The sequence below is a fragment of the Acomys minous genome, assembly GCF_964271855.1.
Source record: "Acomys minous genome assembly, chromosome: 8".
Taxonomy (NCBI): Eukaryota; Metazoa; Chordata; class Mammalia; order Rodentia; family Muridae; genus Acomys; species Acomys minous.
The window spans coordinates 35851466-35871646 of NC_140489.1; the positions used below are offsets into that span (position 1 = coordinate 35851466).

Here is a 20181-nt window from a genome sequence, read left to right on the forward strand (position 1 = left end):
GGGAGAGGATGTGCTTAGTCCTGCACTGACTTTATGTGCCAGGGTGGGCTGGTACCCATGAGGTACCACTCAGAGAAGAGAAGGGAGAAATGGGAGGGAGGTGTGATCAGGATGTAAAGTGAATAATTAATGAAAACATGTGACTTGCACAAATCCATTTCCATTTAACAATTTTTTATTTCATTTACTGTTGAACTTCGAGGGGTTTATGATTGTCTCAAAGGCTGTCAAACCACCTGTTCATTTATACAAGCATTAGCTCAACCAACAAATATTGCTGAGCACTCACTGCAGAGCCGATCTTGTCAGGTACTGAGTATTAACGGGACAGCTCCCTCTTATCTCAAAAGAGCTAATTGGCTCCAAATCTCAATAGGGAAAAGCTTAAGAAACCCTGCTCTACTGGATGCCTTACAGACACTTGCATGTGCAATACAATCATGTACAAAGTAAATGGTTCTTCATTTTCATCTGTACACTGTTGTCACTCCAAAGTTGATTAATTGCATCTGGTTTTATCAATCAGTTCTCTGAGACTCACTTTCAATTCATCTCTCTTCCTCACCAGGTTTAGTCACTACTGCTCCTTAACACTGTCGCCTAAATATTTTTTTTTATCCCTACTTTTCTCAGTCCAATCACTTGTATTAGTGTGGATATCATGAATTTCCAATGACCTCCTAAATAGATTCCCTGATTTGAGGCTTATGAATACTTCAAGCACCTCCTCTTTAAAGCATCTTTCTAAACCAAAAGTTCAACCACATTTACCCCATTGCCTGAAAAGTCCAGTGGACTTCACCAGTCTCTTTTCTCGTATTTACTACGTGTTCTGTCACAGCCTCTCCTAATCTTCTAAAGACACAAGGAAGCAAGATCAGGGAAACGAAACTAAAAGCTGGCCGTTTCCTGCTGAAACTCCACCTAGCTCAGCATGTGCATACTTCTTTGTGAGTATTTGTTTTATCTCTGTCATTTCAGGTATAAAATCCTAGTTCAAAAATTGAAGTGAACAAGAAATATGCTTTTGCTGGGGGTGGTGCCACACACTTTTAGTCCTGGGAGGCAGAGGCAGGTAGATCTCTGATCACAGAGGAGGTAGGTCTCTGCGAGTTCGAGGCCAGCCTGGTAGCCTGGTCAACAAAGCAAGTTCTAGGACAGCTAGGGCCGTTACACAGAGAAACTCTGTCTTGAAAACGTGTGTGTGTGTGTGTGTGTGTGTGTGTGTGTGTGTGTGTACTTTTATTACACTGAGATTTTAAAAATGTGGAATTCCTTGATCTATGAGTGGAAAAATCCCAATTAAATTAATGGTCTCCCTGTTCCTGGGGGAGTCTTGTTGGTTCTTAGTTTTGAGAATATAAGAGAATATAGGTCCCTTCTTTCTTTCAAGTTTTGGGGTCCTCCTCTCACTTTCTGTGTCTTGTTTGCAGGCATCTCCATAATTTTGCTTTTACAAAACCACACTAGAGACAGAAAGCCCTGCTGTGGTTTTCTATGGCTTCGCCATACCACAGAACGTTCCCTGCCTGAAAGGCCACCTGGAAGGCAGGCTTTAGGACACCACTCAGAGAATTCCTTTTCTCTTCTTAATCTTGTTAATAATTCACCTCAGAAGCACTTCCTATCTTATGACATTAGCCATAAATTGCTATAAGTTTTTTAACTGGTTTAGGTTTTTTTTTTTTTTAACATCTATTATATATACAGTGCTCTACCTTCATGTACCCCTGCAGGCCAGAAGAGGGTGTCAGATCACATTATAAATGGTTGGCAGCCACCTTATGGGAATTGAACTCAGGACCAGTGGAAGAGCAATCAGTGCTCTTAATCTCTGAGCCATCTCACCAGGCCCTGGTTTAGGTTTTTAATGGGCTCAGTCAAGAGAAAAGCCAAGGTCTCTTAAATTTCTCTGCTTGAGACAAGGTTAAAAAAAAAAAATAGCGGGACTGTAGCTCCTAAATCTAGCAGCTCGTTTGTGCACTTGTGAGGTAGTTTAATTATTTTTAAAATACTGGCTATGTAATCTAGGCTGGCCCCAAATTTGCTATCTACTTGGCTCTGCCTCTAGAGAGCTGGGATTACAAGTGAGTACCTTGGTTTAGAAAATCTAGGACTGTCGGTGGGTGAGCATAAGGCAGGCTCTGTTCAACCTCTTTACCTGTATATAGAATTATTTTCCCCACTGCTCTGTCCTGACGCTTTGCCTTTTTGTTGTTGTTGTTGTTGTTTTGTTTTTTGTTTTTTGAGACAGAGTTTCTCTGTGTAGCCTTGACTGTCTTGGACTCACTTTGTAAACCAGCCTGGCCTTGAACTCACAGAGATCCACCTGCCTCTGCCTCGGGAGTGCTGGGATTACAGGTGGGCATCACCATCGCCCGGCTACGCTTTGCCTTTTTGTTGTTGTGGTGGTGGTGGAGGCTCCGTCCCTCTAACCTCTGCCAGTTTCAGCTTGACGTCCATGCGATGTGGCTCTCCCCTAACTAGGACGCCTTGGCCTCCAGGCCCCGCCCCTCCCCCTTCCTGCTCCACCCTTCCGCCAGTCCTACTGCTATTTCCAGCCGCTACTCCATGCCTTGGCTTTTTCCTCCCCGCAGGTAACCAACAGCAAAACAAAACAAACAAACAACCCCCCCCAAAAAAAACAACAACCAAAAAAACCAAACAAACCCACCACCACCACCACCACCAACAACAACCTCAACAAGGCTCCGCCCACTTTGCCTCCCGCACCCTCCCAACCCCGCCCCGCTTCACGTGAATACTTTTGACCGGTTTGCCATCCGTACGGCAGTTTCCGTACCCGCCGTTTCCGTCGCAGTAGTCATTACCTTTACTGTGCGCCGGAAGGAGGCTAAGCGAGCGTTTTTGGAATTATGGCGGCGGTGGATATCCGAGGTAATTAGTGTTACGCTTCCCACACTCCCAGATTGTGGTCGGCTGGGGGTTTATAGCTTGCCGAGGTCTGCGTCACACCCTTTAGTGAAGTCTCTCAAGTCCTTTTGAGTGGCTTCTAGACAACCGAAGGCTCTAATTTGACGAAAAGTTGTCGAGTTTTTCCGTGTTCTGACGAGTCCCTTTAAAGGGGGCGAAGCGGAAGAGTTAGAAACAGTTTAGGGCTTTTTCTACCACAGTGCTGGGGCATTATATCCGGGTGAAGGAATGGCTTTTCGAAAGAGAGAAGTGGAATAAAATAAGGATGAATCCCACTGTACGGGTCCCCGGACAGAAATCCCCAAGTCTTCATATTAATACGTTTTGATTTTTAGTCTATAATACTTTTCATTTATCATTCAACGGTTACCTTCGGCAAGCTGAGCTGTAGAAGTATTGTAGTTTTCATTGAGTCAGAAAATAAATAAATGGAAATGCAGCTTCTTAATTGCTTTTTGGTAGGGTAGCATGTTTGATTGTTTGTATATATTTCGTTTTTCTTTCGGACAGTTTCATACATGTATGTAATGTATTTTGGGCATTTATATCACCCATTTTTGTTGTTTTTTTTTCCATTTTTGTTTTTTATTGTTTGTTTGTTTCGAGACAGGATTTCTCTTGTAGTCCTGGCTGCCCTGGACTCGCTTTATAGAGCAGGCTGGCCTTGAATTTACAGAGATCCTCTGTCTCTGCCTCCCGAGTGCTGGGATTAAGGGCGTGCACCACCACGCCCGCCCCCATTATCCTCTTTTATCCCAACAAGTTAACCATATACTGCCATGGTTTTGTGTGGATGTGTGTTTATTGAGTTTAATTAGTTAGGATTCCCAGCGTGGGCATGTTTCATTTTTAAAGTGTTTGAGATGCTTTCTCTCCCCCTCTCCCCCCCATATTAGGTGAACCGAGGTTCCAGCTAACTTATGTATAGTTACTTAGAGCATGTTTGGTTGTCAGTGTTTCTGGATCACATTTTTACCTGCTTGTTTTTCATTGTGAAGTGTTTCAAGTTTCTAAGTTAATCACTTGAAGATTGTTCTGTGCTACAGGGACAGCTGTCTGTGTCACCGTACTGTCTTGTTAATGAATGAAAAGAGAAGACTTTAGTTCATGAGATCATATTTGATTATTTAGCATCTTCAGTGTTTTACTTACTATTTATATTTGTTAGCATCATTGTCATGTTTCTGATGTTCAGAAGACTGGCAGAGAAGATGTGGGAAGACACATTGGAGAAGCACTGTAGGCGAGGGTAAAGTTTATTTCCTCTGAGTAAGACAGAGAGCCACCGCGGAGTGTTGATCACCGGGGATGGCTGCTCTGGCTGTCTTTGTATTTATTGGTTAGATCTTTTTGGCTGTTGAGAATAATGTAAGGAAGCAAGGATAGATAGAGTTTTAAAAACAGGAGGACGTTTTCTGGGACGGATGGAAATCAGAGGTAGCTTGGAAAAGGGTGATAACTGCATCAGTGAGAAGGGTTTGAATCGGCTTAATCTGGTAGTGTGCTCTATTTATGATGTGATCACAGCTTATCTTGAAGTGGGACAACTAATATTTTTTCAACTAGAAATTGTACTTTCATTCCAGTTAACCATTTTGTAGATGAATGTCCTTGGATACATGAGGCTGTTTAAATTGATTAAGATCTGTGATTAATAGAGGTTTTAAATCATTGAGTTCGAGGCCAGCCTGGTCTACAAAGTGTGTCCAGGACAGCCAAGGCTACACAGAGAAACCCTGCCTCGAAAAACCAAAAAAAAATTTTAAATAATTAAATCATACTTGCCTTGGCCTTCAGTCATCAATTGTAAACATTTGGTGGCTATTATGCTCAGCTCTGATGAACACAAACTCAACAACTTAATGGGAGCGTATATCTGTGTTTCTAGTTATGATGAGACTTAGTAATAAAAGCATATTAAAGTTGCCATGAGAAAAGAGAAAATGCCACCATGACTGCTGTCACAGTTCATTTTTTATTGGGTTACACTGTGCCAAGCATTTAACATGCATAATGTATGTGTAGTTACAGATCTTTTCTACCTACCAACAGTTAGTTAATAGATATGGGCATGAAGTGATTATGCATGGTAAGTGATATAAAGATAAGCTACAAGAAACATTTTAAAGGAAAAAAGTCAAAATTTTAAAGCAGCTAAAAGAAGTGTACATTCTACAGTAAATAAAATTGTTATTGGGTTAGGGAATTTAAACCCTAAGTCGTGGGTTTCCTTTTGTTGCTTTTCATTGGAAAAGATGTCTGTTCTGAAAAATTTATTTCCTCGTTTTATATTTTTGACTATGATTATCCATATATGTATATAATTTTTACATATGTAAAAATAAGTAGTTGGTGTTGTTTTTGTTAACATACTTTATTTGTTTCCTGTATCACACAAAGCATGATTTATTTATTTATCTTTTTTTTTTTTTACATGTAACAACCTTTTTTCAGTTCATTTTTGCATGGTATTGCTTGTCGCCCTGACTTAGATCTGACTTCTTCAGAAATGCCAAAAGTAGTTGTTTAGAAGAGGTGATGTTTTTTCAAACAGTATTATATAAGCATTATGATGTTTATAACTTAACTCTAGTTGCCTTTAGTAGGCATTGATGTGAAACATCATCAAAGCCAGTGCAGAATAAAACTCATTAGTTAAAGAAAACCAATTTACTATATCTTTTGAGACAGGATCATGATGTGTAGCCCAAGCTGGCCTCAGTCTCTTGGGCCTCCTGTCTTAGCCTCCCAGAGTGCTATGGCTGGAGGTCTTCATAACTCTTCCTGGATCTACCATGTCTTATTAAAAATTGGGCCTTGCTTTTACTCTTAATCTGAAACATTATGGTTATAAGAAAGGGATGTAACTTACCATTTGCCCCTGATTTTTACACCATTAGCCTCTTGTCTATTACAGAGGCTCCCTAACATTCTTCACCTGCCAACAGGAAGAACTTTATTTTATTTTATTTTATTTTTTCAGGAAGAACTTTAAACTGGTGGTTGTGGGTGTGTTTGGAAGTTTTTGAATTGTCAGCATTTAAAAATGCAGGATTTTTGTCTAGTCTTTAAAAAGATCTTTCTAGATCTCAAATTTTAACTTTATTCAAATTTAACTATTCAAAATCAAAATATATAAAAATATGTTTTATCCTCTTGTATCTTTTTCCTTTTTTAATGTTTTGGGTTTTTGAGATAGGTTTTTTCTGTGTATCCTTGGATCCTCTGGAGCTTACTTTGTAGACCAGGTTGTCCTGGAACTCAGAGGTCCTCTTGTCTCTGTCTCCTGTGTGCTGGGATTAAAGGTTTGTGCCACCACTGCCTGCCTCTTTTTGTACCTTTGTATTTGAATTTTCTCTGCTGGGAAGTATTTTATCCTTTTCTTCATGGTGAGCTTCTCTTCTTTACACAGTGCAAAATCCACCTCCTTCCCCATGAAAAATAATTTCTACTTTGCCCAGAAAGTGTTTTGTTCTCCTTCTTGTGCTTATATAATTAGTTTATCCCTAACTTTATTATAGTAGTTACTGTGTTTCTTTTCCTATTCCTCTCTTCTGTTCGACTGTCAAACTATGTAGGGTGGAATCTGTGTCATTCTTTGATTCATAGTGCATAATAGGTATTTGTTGAATCAGATTGTTTATCCTTTCTAACCCTTTATTTCTTTCCTATAGATAATCTGCTGGGAATTTCTTGGGTTGACAGCTCTTGGATCCCCATTTTGAACAGCGGCAGTGTCCTGGATTACTTTTCAGAAAGAAGCAATCCTTTTTATGACAGGACATGTAATAATGAAGTGGTCAAAATGCAGAGGTTAACATTAGAGCACTTGAAGTAAGTTGTTTTAAGAAGGTAGCATCTTTGCCAATTAGAGATTTTGCAACTAACAGTCATTTTGGCCTTTGTGTGGTGGTTGGTGACAGATACAGTAGAGCCTCTGGAAGAAAAACTAAAATGTGCAGGCTGGAGAGGTGGTTCAGTGAGCAAAAGCCCTTGTGCACGGGCTTGATACTCTGAGTTTGATCCCTGGAACACATGGTGGGAAGTGAGGATTAGCTACTGACAGCTGTGCTCTCTGGTTTGGTGGGAGCACATGAGGCCTCAGCCCTACACAAAGAATTATAGTCAACTGAATAAAGTTGGGCATGGGAGAGGCAGTCCTCCCCAGGGAAGAGCACTCTGATGGTTGTCCAGTGCCAGACAGTTAAAGCCTGAAAACATACATACAAGTAACATTATATGAACTTAACAGGTTATGTTTAGGAATATTATATATAATATGTATTTTATTATTGTATATAATATACATAAGTATATAATACTATATATAGACACAGTACAGATATTCACGTAATAACAATTGATGAAAAAGATGCCATGAATTTGAAGGAGAGTGGGGAGGAGTATATGGGAGGGTTTGGGGGGAAGAGAGGGAAGGGAGAAATGTTTTAATTAAATTACAGCCTCAAAAGTAAACAACAGCAAAAAGCTGTCCTCTGACCACCACCACCCCCAACACACACACACTTTAAAACACACTTGTTGGGTTTGTAAATTTTGGCATACATTTGTAATCTAGACCTCTTCATGATGTCTGTTATGGACTGAGGCTTCTGCTCTGATAAGTGAGTTTATTAATGTGACTTTTCAGCCAGAGAACCATGATTATTGTCATCTTTAAATCAATGCTTTATAATATACTGAGTTTATTGTAACCTTTCTTTGAGAAATGAAGAACATTTTAGCCAAACATGAAACAGAAGTCTTTAGACTTAGGGTGCTAAATAAGAAATTCATTCCATTTGTACAAGTCTCTAAAGTAACTCATATAAATGTTGGGGCTGGGGTAGGCTTTATACAGTTTAGTTTCTATATTTTAAATAGATTTTGCTGAGAGGTAAATGTAGCTGTTAAAGGTAACTAATTGTAGTTTTGCACATAACCTTAATGAAACTAAATTTATGAGATTTTATAAATTTTATTGTTTAAAAACCTCATTTTAGTCTGTATACCTGCTGTCTGGGAAAACAGCTAGTTTTATTCAATAGCCAACTTTTAATGTTGGTCATAAGTAATTTTAGTCCCCTTTTTACAATGCTGTTACAGTTTATTTGGAAGTTTAAGTGTCCTACGACGTGTTAGGTGTCATCCGTAGATCTCTGTTCTCCTTTCAGTCAGATGGTTGGAGTTGAATACATCCTTTTACATGCTCAAGAGCCTATTCTTTTCATCATTCGAAAGCAACAGCGGCAGTCCCCTGCTCAAGGTAAAATGTACAAAACACCATTATTTATTTACTTCTTGACCTGTGTGCTCTATTCTGTTTTTAAGCAAGGGATTTACTTTGGTGTACTATTCTGGAATGGTACTTTATGTTATGTTTTGCATTGAGTCCTGTTTCTGTAGGTCCTACTAACTGCATACATGTCCAGTGCTTGTTAAGAGTGTACTTACTCATCAGGCTCAGCACCCATTGTCCTCATGGCCAGAATTCATCATTGCTGCCCAGTAAGGTTACCCAGCTGGACACAGCTGGACACAGCTGGATCCATACCAACTGTGCCTTCTAGTCAGCATAAGATGAAGACACACACACACACACACACACACACACACACACACACACACACTTCAGGAAGTCACTTGAAACTGAACCTAAGGCTCTTTTTGAGGACTTCGGTAGGAAGCCAGGTATCTACCATATTCATCCACATGGTGCATTTTGGCTGGGCAGGCAGGTCCAGCTGTGCTTCAGAAGTGTATCAGAACTCCTGCAGCACTAGAAGTCAGGTGGTTCCCCTCTCCTGTGCGCATAGTGGCTGAGTGTCCGCTGGACCCTGAGCTCTTGAGTACCTTTCATTTCCTCTCTGTCTCTGAGTTCATGCTTTATAAAGTGCGTGGCCTATGTAATTTTATTACGTCCATAGAGGATTAACTGAGCACCTTCAAATGGCACGGTCAATCAAAAATCTTACCAGGGTTTTACTACCAAATGGATGTTTGCTTAAGAAACAACACTGAAGAATAAATGAATCCAGATTTGGTTTTGAATCAGGAGAGCTGAGGCATATACGTTAGCGAACACTAGCACTTGGAAATACCTTGAGATCAAGCAGGGAGTTTGCAGTGTCACTGAAGAAGAGATGATGCAAAGTGAAAAGCGGGGCGCTACTGCCGAGAGACAGCTCTCAAGTAGATGGTCTACGTCAAGACACTTGGGGACATCCTTTACCCTGGGCAGTATCAAAGAGTCACTTGCCAAGGAATTTCTTGTTCAGAATCTTAATATTGCTTTAGAGTGGAAGGTCTGGAGTCTGCAGAGAAAAAGAGAACCTTAGACCATAGCAAGGGCACTGGGGAACAGTCAGGATGTAGGAATGGGACAGGATGGCCCCAGGCTCAGGAGCAGTTGTCTTCGTTCTTTCCCGCCACCCCCCCCTAAGATTTATTATATATACAATGTTCCTTACCTGTACACCAGAAGAGGGCACCAGATCTTGTTATAGACAGTTGTGAGCCACCATGTGGTTGCTGGGAATTGAACTCAAGACATCTGGAAAAGCAGACAGTGCTCTGAAACACTGAAGCATCTCTCCAGCCCATAATCTTTGTTCTTAAGGCTCAGTCCTGGGATGTGAAGTCAAGTGGAGTACCTCAGATATCTTCACTGTGGTCTTCAGCTCTCCCCTGCTCCTCAGGCTTACTTCCCACAGTCTGGTTGACTGACAGCCTTGGCATTGCTTACAACATTAAATTGTGCTCGGTGTACCTACACATGTACCGAGTAAGAATCTCCTTTCAATAAGCTTATTGCATCAGATGCACATTGAGCTGATTAAACTTGACTCAGATGGGCCTTTGCTCTGAGAAGCCCTGCTTGGAGGTAAGAGTTGGTGAACTCTAGGCTTTGTGGATGGATCTACTCAAGTGTTAACAACTCTAGGTAACATATAAATAAACATTGTGGCTGTTTTCTATACTGTTATAAAGAGAAAGCACCAGACCTTCCCCTAAAGTTCCATATAGGGAAATGCCTGAGTTAGTTGTTTGTTGTATGAAAAATCATCTTTTTTAGCAGTTTGTGTCCAAGATGTGTTAATAAGCTTGTTCTTGCTGCTTTAGTTATCCCACTGGCTGATTACTACATCATCGCTGGAGTCATCTATCAGGCACCAGACTTGGGATCAGTTATAAACTCCAGAGTGGTATGTGTCTTCACCCGCCATCTGCATGTCTGCCTGCCCTCTCTTCTTTATCCCTTGAGCTCAGGGTTCACCGTGGGCCTGAAGACGGCCTTGAACCACTGTTCCTCCTGCCTCCATCTTCTGAGATGCAAGATGTTTCCAGCACCCCTAGCTTTTTTCATAGTCTTTGAACACTAAAGCAGGCTTCTAATTGAGTACCTTGCTCTGAGAATCAAGTAGGAGGTCTTTGTGTAAGCTGCTTTGTGTAAGCTGCTATAAAATATTGACTGTTGAAGGGTTTTGAGCACTGTTACTGTGGATCAAGTTGGTGCTAATACAGAGTCTGCCTGAGAGCTACACTCATTAGTAATATGCATAAAAACACTTGGAAAAAAAACTGCACCCATACTAAATTTTTGTTGTCCTTTTTATTATTCCCTAAACAATACATTGTAACAGCTATCTATATAGCATTTATATTATGTTGTTATGCCTTGTAAGTAATATAGAGAGATTTTAAATATATAGAATATAGATAATTATTACATACTTAATATATAATTATACGTATTTAGCTATTATATATAGCTATATAAAATAATATTTAGCTATTATATATTTAGAATTATAATTTAGCTACTATACATAATATATTAAGCTTATATATTATGTATAATAGCTAAATGTTAATTATTTTTATACATATATAATGACAATTATATATAATTAATCCCTTGCAGATACTGAGGGATGAGTATAACTCCAATCAAATGCTAATCTAGATTCTGAATATAGGAAATTATTGTCTTTGAATAGGTAAATTTTTATATTTAGTTAGGACATGTCAGTTGACCTCATGAGTTTTTGTTTTGTTTTACAAGCTTACTGCAGTCCATGGTATTCAGTCAGCCTTTGATGAAGCTATGTCATACTGTCGATACCATCCTTCCAAAGGGTATTGGTGGCACTTTAAAGATCACGAAGAGCAAGGTAAGTAGTGCGCCTCGGCCCTCCCAAAACAGTTTGATCCCCTGAGGATGAAGCTCGGGGGCCTGTGAAGTTATCTAGGTAGGTTTTAGTTTCTCAGAAGACGATGACATTGCTGCCCCTGTGTTCATAGGTTCAGTAATTGTAACATCAGAACAGTTATTAGCTTTATCCATGAGGTAACGTCCATAAGCTTTGTAAAGAAGTTTTTTTTTTTAAAGACGTTTTAAGGTTTTAGATTATTTAGAACATAAAGAGAAGAGACATTGGTGATGAATTAGCAAAGCTATTTTTTTTTTACTTTTTTTTTTAATAGATATGTTTTGTTTTGTTTTTCGAGACAGAGTTTCTCTGTGTAGCCTTGTAGACCAGGCTGGCCTCGAACTCACAGTGATCCACCTGCCTCTGCCTCCCGAGTGTTGGGATTAAAGGCATGTGCCACCACGCCTGGCTTAATATATAATTTTAAAGATCTATTTTATGCATGTATATCCGCAGGCCAGAAGAGGGCATCAGATCTTATTACAGATGGCTGTGAGCCACCATGTGGTTGCTGAGAATTGAACTCAGGACCTCTGGAAGAGCAGACAGTGCTCTTAACTGCTGAGTCATCTCTCCAACCCTTGCCCCCCACCCTCACCCCCCTTGTTTGTTTGTTTTTTTTTTTTTAAACTTCTTGAGTTGTCTTGCAATTTGGAACCTTTCGGCCCTCTAAGTTACAAAGTCAAGGTGAAATAACTGTCCTTGGTGCTCTTTCTTCAGAATGCTAGGCTGTGTTCCCTCTTTTTTTTTTTTTTTTTTTTTTTTTTTTTTGGTTTTTCGAGACAGGGTCTCTCTGTGTAGCCTTGACTGTCCTGGACTCACTTTGTAGGCCAGGCTGACCTCGAACTCACAGCGATCCACCAGCCTCTGCCTCCCAAGTGCTGGGATTAAAGGCGTGCGCCACCATGCCCGGCTCTCTTATTTATTTTTAAACATTTTTTCTATTGTGTTAAAGATTAAATCTATGACCATAGGCATGCTAGGCAAGCACTTTACCCCCAAGTTATATCCCTAGTTGATTAGCTTGCTTGCTGGCTGTCGTGTGTGTGTGTGTGTCTGTGTGTGTGTGTGTGTGTGTGTGTGTGTGTGTGTGTGTGAGAGAGAGAGAGAGAGAGAGAGAGAGAGAGAGAGAGAGAGGTGTGTGTAAGCTTGTATACCACAGCACATTTGTAGATGTCAGGACAATTCTGGAGTTGATTCTTTGCATCCACCTTTAATGTGGGTTCTGGGGATTAAACACAGGCTCCAGGCTTATACAGCCAGTGCCTTTGTCCACTGCGCCATTTCACTGGCCCTAGGTCACTTGCTGACTCTTTGATATTATCACCTGTCATGACACTAGGTCCTTTAGTTCCCATGGCTGTTAATCTATGGCTGTTCTACCATGTTTTACTAAAAACTTATGTCCAGAAATGTGCCTGTATCAGTGTTTCTTTTTAGAATAATGGAAGTGGGAAAGGTGGCCTTGTGTAGGATTCCGAGCCCTGCAGTGGCCTTTGAGATACTGATTCTTAATATTGGGTACAGGCAGTACTTTTGATGTAGGAAAATGTGCCTTAGTGGAGTGACGGCGACTCAGGGACAGTTGTCCTGACCTTGTGTTGTCTAGAGCATAGTCACTTGGAATCAATCCTTCGTGTAGAGACGGTCCTCACCGCCATCCTCTACCCTATTTCCCCTTGCCAGAGCAAATCCCACCTGTGAGTAACTTTAGAATTTCTCTTTTCATATTCTTATTTTTTTCTTGCCTTCATGATCTTGTTTTGTAATTTTCCTCTCGATACAGTGTTTAGCTTTTTTCTTAGAATGAGATTGCACAAATAAATGTGTTTTAGAAAAATCTGTCCATATGGAGCCCAGGCTGGCCTTGAGCCCACAGCTCTCCTCGCCTCATCCTCCCAAGTGCCAAGATTAACAGAGAAATGCATCACCATTTCCAGCTAATTGCAGTGTTTAGAGACGGATCTTGTGCAGTCCAGGCAGGATAGCCTTGAACTTGCTGTATAGCCATGGATGACGTTGAACTCTTGGTTCTCTTGCTAGTTTAATTGCTGTCTTCGTAACTGAGCATAGTAACTAGAGTTTGCAACACCTGCCTTTTCTGTTTGTCTAGGTAGATTGTATAGAAAAGGGCCATTCAGTTGTACTTAAACTACTCAAAAGTAATTTCAAGCCAATATATGGATGATGTAGGTAAGTACGAAGAACGCTAGTCTCAGAACTGTTCGCCCGTTGGTGCTGCACACTGAAACTGAACTGTGTCGGCTTTTGAAATGTTAGGACTTAACAGCATCTGTAAAGGAAGTTAGGAAATTCTTCTATGTACTTGCTATGTTTTATTTGAAGAATTGTCCTAGTAAAGATGTCATTAAAAATAATGGTTTGGGTATATTCAGTATGTTGATTTGGATTTTGATATTTTAACAGATAAAGTCAAACCTAAAGCCAAAAGGAAAGAAGAACCAAGCTCCATTTTTCAGAGACAGCGTGTGGATGCCTTACTCTTAGACCTCAGACAAAAATTCCCACCCAGATTTGTTCAGGTAATGAGACTGAGTTATGAATTTTGATTTAACACTTTCCTAACATTTTTAATTGGAAGGTCTTTTAGGTGTGATTTAAAATACTGCTTTTCCTGACCTGAATGAGAGGAGAGGCTTTAACGACTTACGGAGATAATGGATGGAACGAGTGGACGCAGCATTGTTCTCTGCTGCTCATGAGTCTGGGTGAGCATAGGGCTCTGTGTTGAGATCCTAGTCTCAGCCATAAGGTTGCTGAGAGCACAGTAGTTACAACGAACCTAGAATAGGAAACTCGTGCTTTCTGTTCTGCCTGCTGCTCCCCGGCCTGCCGTGGAAGGTGTGTAGGCTCTTAACTTGTAACAGAAGAAACAGAAAGTGGTAGAGGGCTGGCGTGGTCAAGAGAGGAAGCAGAGGTGGTCGTGGAGCTCTCTGTGGTAAAGGTTTGTAACACCGCCTCGTCACCTAGAGGCAGTGGAGCGGCCCCAGCAGACCCGCCTCCCATTCCAACAACTTGAGCATCTGAGGTGAGGCAGTGAGAGGTGGAGCACGTGGCCGTGTTAGTGTCGGTCATTCTGGACTCTACAGAGAAGTGTGCTCTCACAGGCATGTTTATTGCTGTTAGGAGGGAGATGAGAATTTGTAAAGGTTTTAAGCTAACTGAGATTAAAAAAAAATATCGTAAAGTGACATTAGAACAAGCCTCCTCTTCCCCATCTGACTGTAAAACAGCAACGAATGCTACTATAATGGTTATGTGGAAGTGAAGAGAACGTGTGACAGAGGTTGATAGAACATCAGAAACCAGCTTAGAGAAAGTTCACGAACTGTGCTTGAAGGTAGAAGCTGCCAGGATCCTTCCTTCTCAGGCCTACAGAAGCAGATGCTACCCAGAATTCATTCCCTAGCCACTTGGTGCTTGGGGTATACTCCTGCTTAGACATGATATTGAGCAGCTGGGCTACTGATGCCTAAGTATGTTTCTTCTGTGGTGATGTTTAAGAGACTGTTTGGGAAGTCTTCATGTGTCTTTGAAGCAGCTTTTCCATATTTAATTCTTGTTACTGCTGGATGTTACACTACTCTACCTATGATTCAGGTCTTTATGTCTTTTATGATGAATTTCTTTTCAGTGGTTCTAGTTTTTAATCAGCAAGTTTCTCAGGTACTATAGGATACGACTCTAATCAGGTTTACTTTAAGACTGTGATTCAGTTTGACTAAAGGTGTTCTGTCTGTTGGCATAGCTCAAAGTACATTCTGCTAGCTGGTTGGCAAGATCACTAGGGAAGATTAGTTGGTGTGCGTTGGTGCTTAGGGTGTCGGTTCAAGTGGTTCATATTAGCAGTACAAAAATCTCAAATTTTTCATTTCCTTCAGTGTTACTCTATATATTTCCTCTTCTCGTGTAAAGTAAAAACTATTTGCTCCTCCAGGTTACTTTAGCTATATTTAAACCTTGATATGTTGATGATATGTGCTTTGTGTTGTGGGGTGTCTGTGACCACTGTCATTTGGTAATTTGTTATAAGGATTTATAAGAGTTTTACTTGGTAGAGATTTATTACTCTGAGATATAGTAAGAATATACAGCCATGGGTTGGAGAGAGGGCTCAATGGTAAGGGTTCTGGTTGCTCTCAGAGGATTCAGGTGGGATGCCCAGCCCCCACATGGCAGCTCACAACTGTCTGTAACTCTACTTCCAGAGACTCTGATGCTGTCTTTTGGCCTCTGTGGACAGGTACCAGGTATACGTGTAGTGCACAGATGTACTTTTAAACAAAACACTCCTACGGATTAAAAAAAAGTATATAGTCAGATCCTGTGGGAAGAGGGCACAGTAGAGCCTGGAGGAGTCTGGTTTGTATACAGTATAGGTTTCCTTGTCCTTTTCCCTTTCTTATAACAGGCTATAGAGTATGCATTTTACCTTCTCAATGAAAACACACCAGTATATCAATATTTCTGCTGTGGAAATTCATTAGAAACTCAAAACTAAGTCTTGTAGAGGTAGTTCGTCATATAGCAACACTTCTGTCAGGCACCTAACAAAATCCCACAGTCTGAAGGAAAGCAGATCTTTGTGCAGCACAGGGAGAGCAAACCAGTGTTGTCCGGTTCAGAGTGGTGGGAACCTCCCACAGTTCAAGTTTATACATTCCAGCCAAGGGCCAACCTTCAAAATCGGCCTCTTTTTTTTTTTCAATGTTAGGTAGCCCAGGTGACCTTGGAGGAACTGCATCCTCAGCAGCCTTTCTTTTTTCCTTAAGAAAAAAAATATTTTTCTCATAAAAAATTAAAAATAACTTTTTGGTAGAGTGGTTCTTGGGGGAGGGGAGACATGCGATGGTGTATGCATATGGAGGCTATAAGACAACTTGTGGGAGTTGATTTTTTTCCCTTCCCTGGTGTGGCTCCCTGGGGTCAAATGCAGGTCACCCTTGGTGGTAAGTGCATTTTACTTTTCTGAGCCATTTTACTGGCCCTGTTAATTTCTTTTATTTTTGTCACAGGGTCTCACTAAGTTGCCCAAGATAGCCTTGAACTGTCTCCCTAGCACAAGTAGGCTATGAACATGTGATCCTCCTGCCTCAGCCTTCTTAGTAGTTGGCATCACAGACCCTCATCGCCACACCTTTTTGAGGATAGCAATGTCAGGCTTTCCATGGAAAACTTCTTCTGCATGATGAATAATAAGGAGCCATGTTCAGTCTTGTTAAGTGTAACTGTTCACAGTACCTGCAGTGAGAGTATGCGAGTTCACAATTGACACTATGAAGGTGGAGCAGGTGATTCCAGAAAAAAGTGTGGTCTTTTATAAAGCAGATAGGCCTAAGGGGGTGGGGGGACCGCTGTGCAGAAAAGCATTTAGGAGATACGTGGGAGAGGCGAGAGAGGTAGGTTAGTGCTGAAGAGCCAATGGGCTGCTCCTCCAGAGGACTTGGGTTCAATCTGCAGCACCCACATGGCAGCTCAGAACCATCTTTGACTCCAGTTCCAGGGGATCTGAGGCTCTCTACTGGCTTTGGTGGGCATCATGCATGCATGTTGTAACAGACATACATGCCAACAAAAATCAATGATACACATAAAAACTTAGAAAAAAAAGTGCTGGTGTAACATTAGTGTAAAGAGATTACGTTTTCTTCTGAGATACCAGATGTGCATAGATATTGTAATGTATGTGTGGTGTTGGGGGACACTTTGTGCACTCTGTATACAGATGCTGATTTCTGTGCCAGAGATCTGGTTGCACTCAGGACGTGTGCATTGCCATTACTATTGAAGCATCTCCTGTCTCAGTGTTGTACAAAAATTGTTCTCCCATCTCTGATTGGTTAATAAAGAGCTGAACGGCCAATAGCTGGGCAGGAGTGCTAAGGCAGGACTTGTGACCCCAGAAGGGGGTTCCCAGATGGGAGGGAGAAGAAGGAGAGTCCATGAGGAGGTGGTCACAGAGGTGGTCATGAGGAGGTCACCATGGTAAAGAAGTTGCCATGAGGACAAAGGTGGAGCAGGAGCAGCCAGGGAAAGACTAAGCTGGCAGGAAAAGGGCACATGGCTGGGAGGGAGGCAAGACACTGCTGCCGGCTTCTAATGTCCCCAGCACTCCGACAGTTTCATTCAAACAAACAAACAAACAAAAGACACTTATTTAGTGCGGTTTCTAGGGAATCAAACTCTGGTAGGTGGTCAGGCTTTGGTGCAAGTGCCTTTACCTACACAGCCACCTCCCAGGCCCTTGGGGTTTCACTTTTAATAGCATACTTAAGATTATTTTTTCAAAATTACTTTTTAAATTATGTCTTTAGAGTGTATAGGTCTGTTTATGTGTCTGTGAATAGGTTTGTGCATATGAGTGCAATGCTCTCAGGGGCCAAAAGAGGGTGCCTGGATCTCTGGAGCTGAAATTCCAGGCAGTTGTAAGCTACCCAGAGTGGGTGCCTGGAATTCAGTTCAGATCCCTGCTGGGCTGAAGAGGTGGCTCAGCGGTAAAGAGCACTTGCTGCTTTTTAGAGGATTTGGGTTTTGTTCCTGGCACCCACTTGACAGCTCACAACCATCTGTAACTCTTGTTCCAAGGGATTTGACCATTTTCTGCAGGTTTCCATGGATACCATCTATGTACATGGTACATAGACATACATGCCAGCAAAATACCCATACACATAAGAATAAATAAGCTTTCGGGGGGAAAATCTTAGTTCCCATGCCTGCCATGCGTGGAACTTGCTATGTAGACCAGGCTGGCCTCAAACTCACAGAGGCTCATCTGCCTCTGCTGCCCAAGTGCCAGGACTAAGCCACTCCTGGGTTCATGCTCCTTTTTATAGCTCCTGTCCTCTAAGCGGGTAAGTGTCTGAAGGTTTGGAGACTGTTACTTCTTCTCATTAGTTCGATGTGGCTATTCTTTGTAATGTTGCCTTTGTTGGGGCGACACACAGCTTGTTAGATGAACAGCACTTTTATGGCTGACTTCTGGTTTAGATTTGTCTTTCTGGAGGGACAGATAAGAAGAAGAAGGTGACAAGCTTTTATGGTGCTTCAGTGGTAACTGTCATTTACAATGCAGTTACGTAAGTATGCCCCTTAAGACTACAAAGCTTTATTAACTTGATTTTTCCCTTTCCTCCCCCATTTCTTATTTTTGAAACCCTAGCAAAAGTCTGGAGAAAAGCCTGTCCCAGGTATGGTTTCTCTGCTATTCTTACGGAACTTGAAATAAGATTAATTTAGTGTCTTAGCAGCAGTGACATGTGAGAGGAGCTGTGGTTATTTTGTCCTTTCACACTGTCTCATTGTAGTTTGTCACTTCTGACCTTTGAACTCTGTTGACTTGCGAACAGGTAGTGTTTTTGTGGTAGTGAAACTAGCATTTGAAAGTAGAGTGTGGGTGGGGAGAATGAGAGCCAGGAATCCAGAGTGGCCTGGCGTTGGGTGTCATCGTGTGGCGCTGTCTGTGAGATTGCCACAGAATCATTTTTTGGTCGCTTGCTTACACATGTCTCGTTTTAGCGTCACATATTTGCCTAGCATTATAAATTTCCTTGAGTTAATAAATGTTTAGGTTTATAATTGAATTTTAAAATATGTTTGCCTAGGGGGAAAAAGTAAATATTCAACTTCATAAGCAATTAAAAATGAATTTCAAAGAGTAAACTATTGATGTTAACCACTGTTTAAAATTGTGTCTTCTTTCCACTTCCACTTGTCTTGACACAATACCTGCTTTTGACGTCTAGTGGATCAGACAAAGAAAGAGGCAGAGCCTCTGCCAGAGACTGTGAAATCTGAGGAGAAGGAGAGCACTAAGAACACTCAGCAGACTGTGAGCACTAAAGGTCCCCCTGAGAAACGGATGAGACTTCAGTGAGTCTTGGACAGGGAAGCTCCTTGTCGTCACTATACCTCAGCACCGTGGGAGCCTCTGAGCCCTGAAACACTATCGCAGCCCTCGTCTGCAATGCATTTGTTCTTTAGCGAAGGACACTCCCTGCCATGCTTTCTATGTGAATATTTCTTATGTATCTTTTGTAACTTTTCCTCTACTGGACTTATGCAGTGCACCTAACTCACAGATATGCCTGTGTATATCTTTAAAAACAATAAAGTTATTTGTATATATTATGCATCATGCTTCTTGTCTCTAAGAGGATAAATATTGGTGCAGTAACTAAGCATGCCGTGTACTATTTGGATATTTGTATTAGAGTAATACATTTATTGAATAATTGAAAGGTAAAGAAAAACTCTCTCTCTCTCTCTCTCTCTCTCTCTCTCTCTCTCACACACACACACACATCATTACAGATTCCAGTAATTTCCTTCTTCGCATATTCTTTATCGTGTATCGTGTGAGTCCGTCGTGAGCACTTGTGGACTATGATTCCTGAGATGCAGCTCAGGTTTCTTACTCCTTCCTGTGTCACTTGGGAGTTCTTTCCGTTTGCTATAGTAAAGAAAGCTGCAGTGACTGTGCTTGTGTTGAGTGCCGTGTGCATGCTCCGTAGGGTTGGGTCACTGCAGTCTGCTCCACATCGTTGGGGCTCTTACTCCATATTGTCAGGTTGTTTGTGCCAAGCGTGAAGTAGTGTATTCTTCAGTGTCCGGTCACCACACGTCCTACTGCTAGTTAAGCAGCAGAACGTGTTTTATTCCTTAAAGTGGCAAGACAAATTTCTTATTTCTGCTCTTACGAAGTGTTTGGCCTTCTGTGTGGTATTTGTTCTTGCTTTTAATTTTGATAGTGTCAGATCGAACACAGAGTTCCTTATATATTAACCCCTCACACACAGCGCTTTCCAGTGTCTATTGCCCTCTCCAACTCATGGAGAGGAGTTGTTTCTCTGTGAGCCTGTGTGGCATACATACATGTGTGCATCCTTTTTAATTTTTGATTCATTTATAGTCATGCTGCTGATTGGGATTGCAGTGTCCTCCCCAAACTGTATTGAGATTTTGCACCCTACTGGTGGTATTGTATTGAAAGGTTCCAGAAGAAACCTTGCAG

At 41.3% G+C, this 20181-nt stretch overlaps 1 protein-coding gene across 2 annotated transcripts; it reads left to right on the forward strand.

The window, feature by feature from the left end:
• The first annotated feature begins 2740 nt into the window (after nucleotides 1–2740).
• Nucleotides 2741–19298, forward strand: MED6 (mediator complex subunit 6). 2 transcript variants are annotated; one of them, XM_084792298.1, is made up of 8 exons: nucleotides 2742–2898; nucleotides 6609–6768; nucleotides 8109–8200; nucleotides 10057–10139; nucleotides 11000–11108; nucleotides 13575–13690; nucleotides 18331–18358; nucleotides 18914–19298. In XM_084792298.1, the coding sequence occupies exons 1-8, from the start codon at nucleotides 2877–2879 to the stop codon at nucleotides 19042–19044; spliced, it is 741 nt and encodes a 246-aa protein (XP_084648424.1). In that variant the 5' UTR covers nucleotides 2742–2876; the 3' UTR covers nucleotides 19045–19298. The 2 variants fall into 2 exon arrangements, with proteins under 2 accessions (XP_084648425.1, XP_084648424.1); XM_084792299.1 differs by lacking the exon at nucleotides 13575–13690 and having other exon boundaries at nucleotides 2741–2898.
• The last annotated feature ends 883 nt before the right edge of the window (nucleotides 19299–20181 follow it).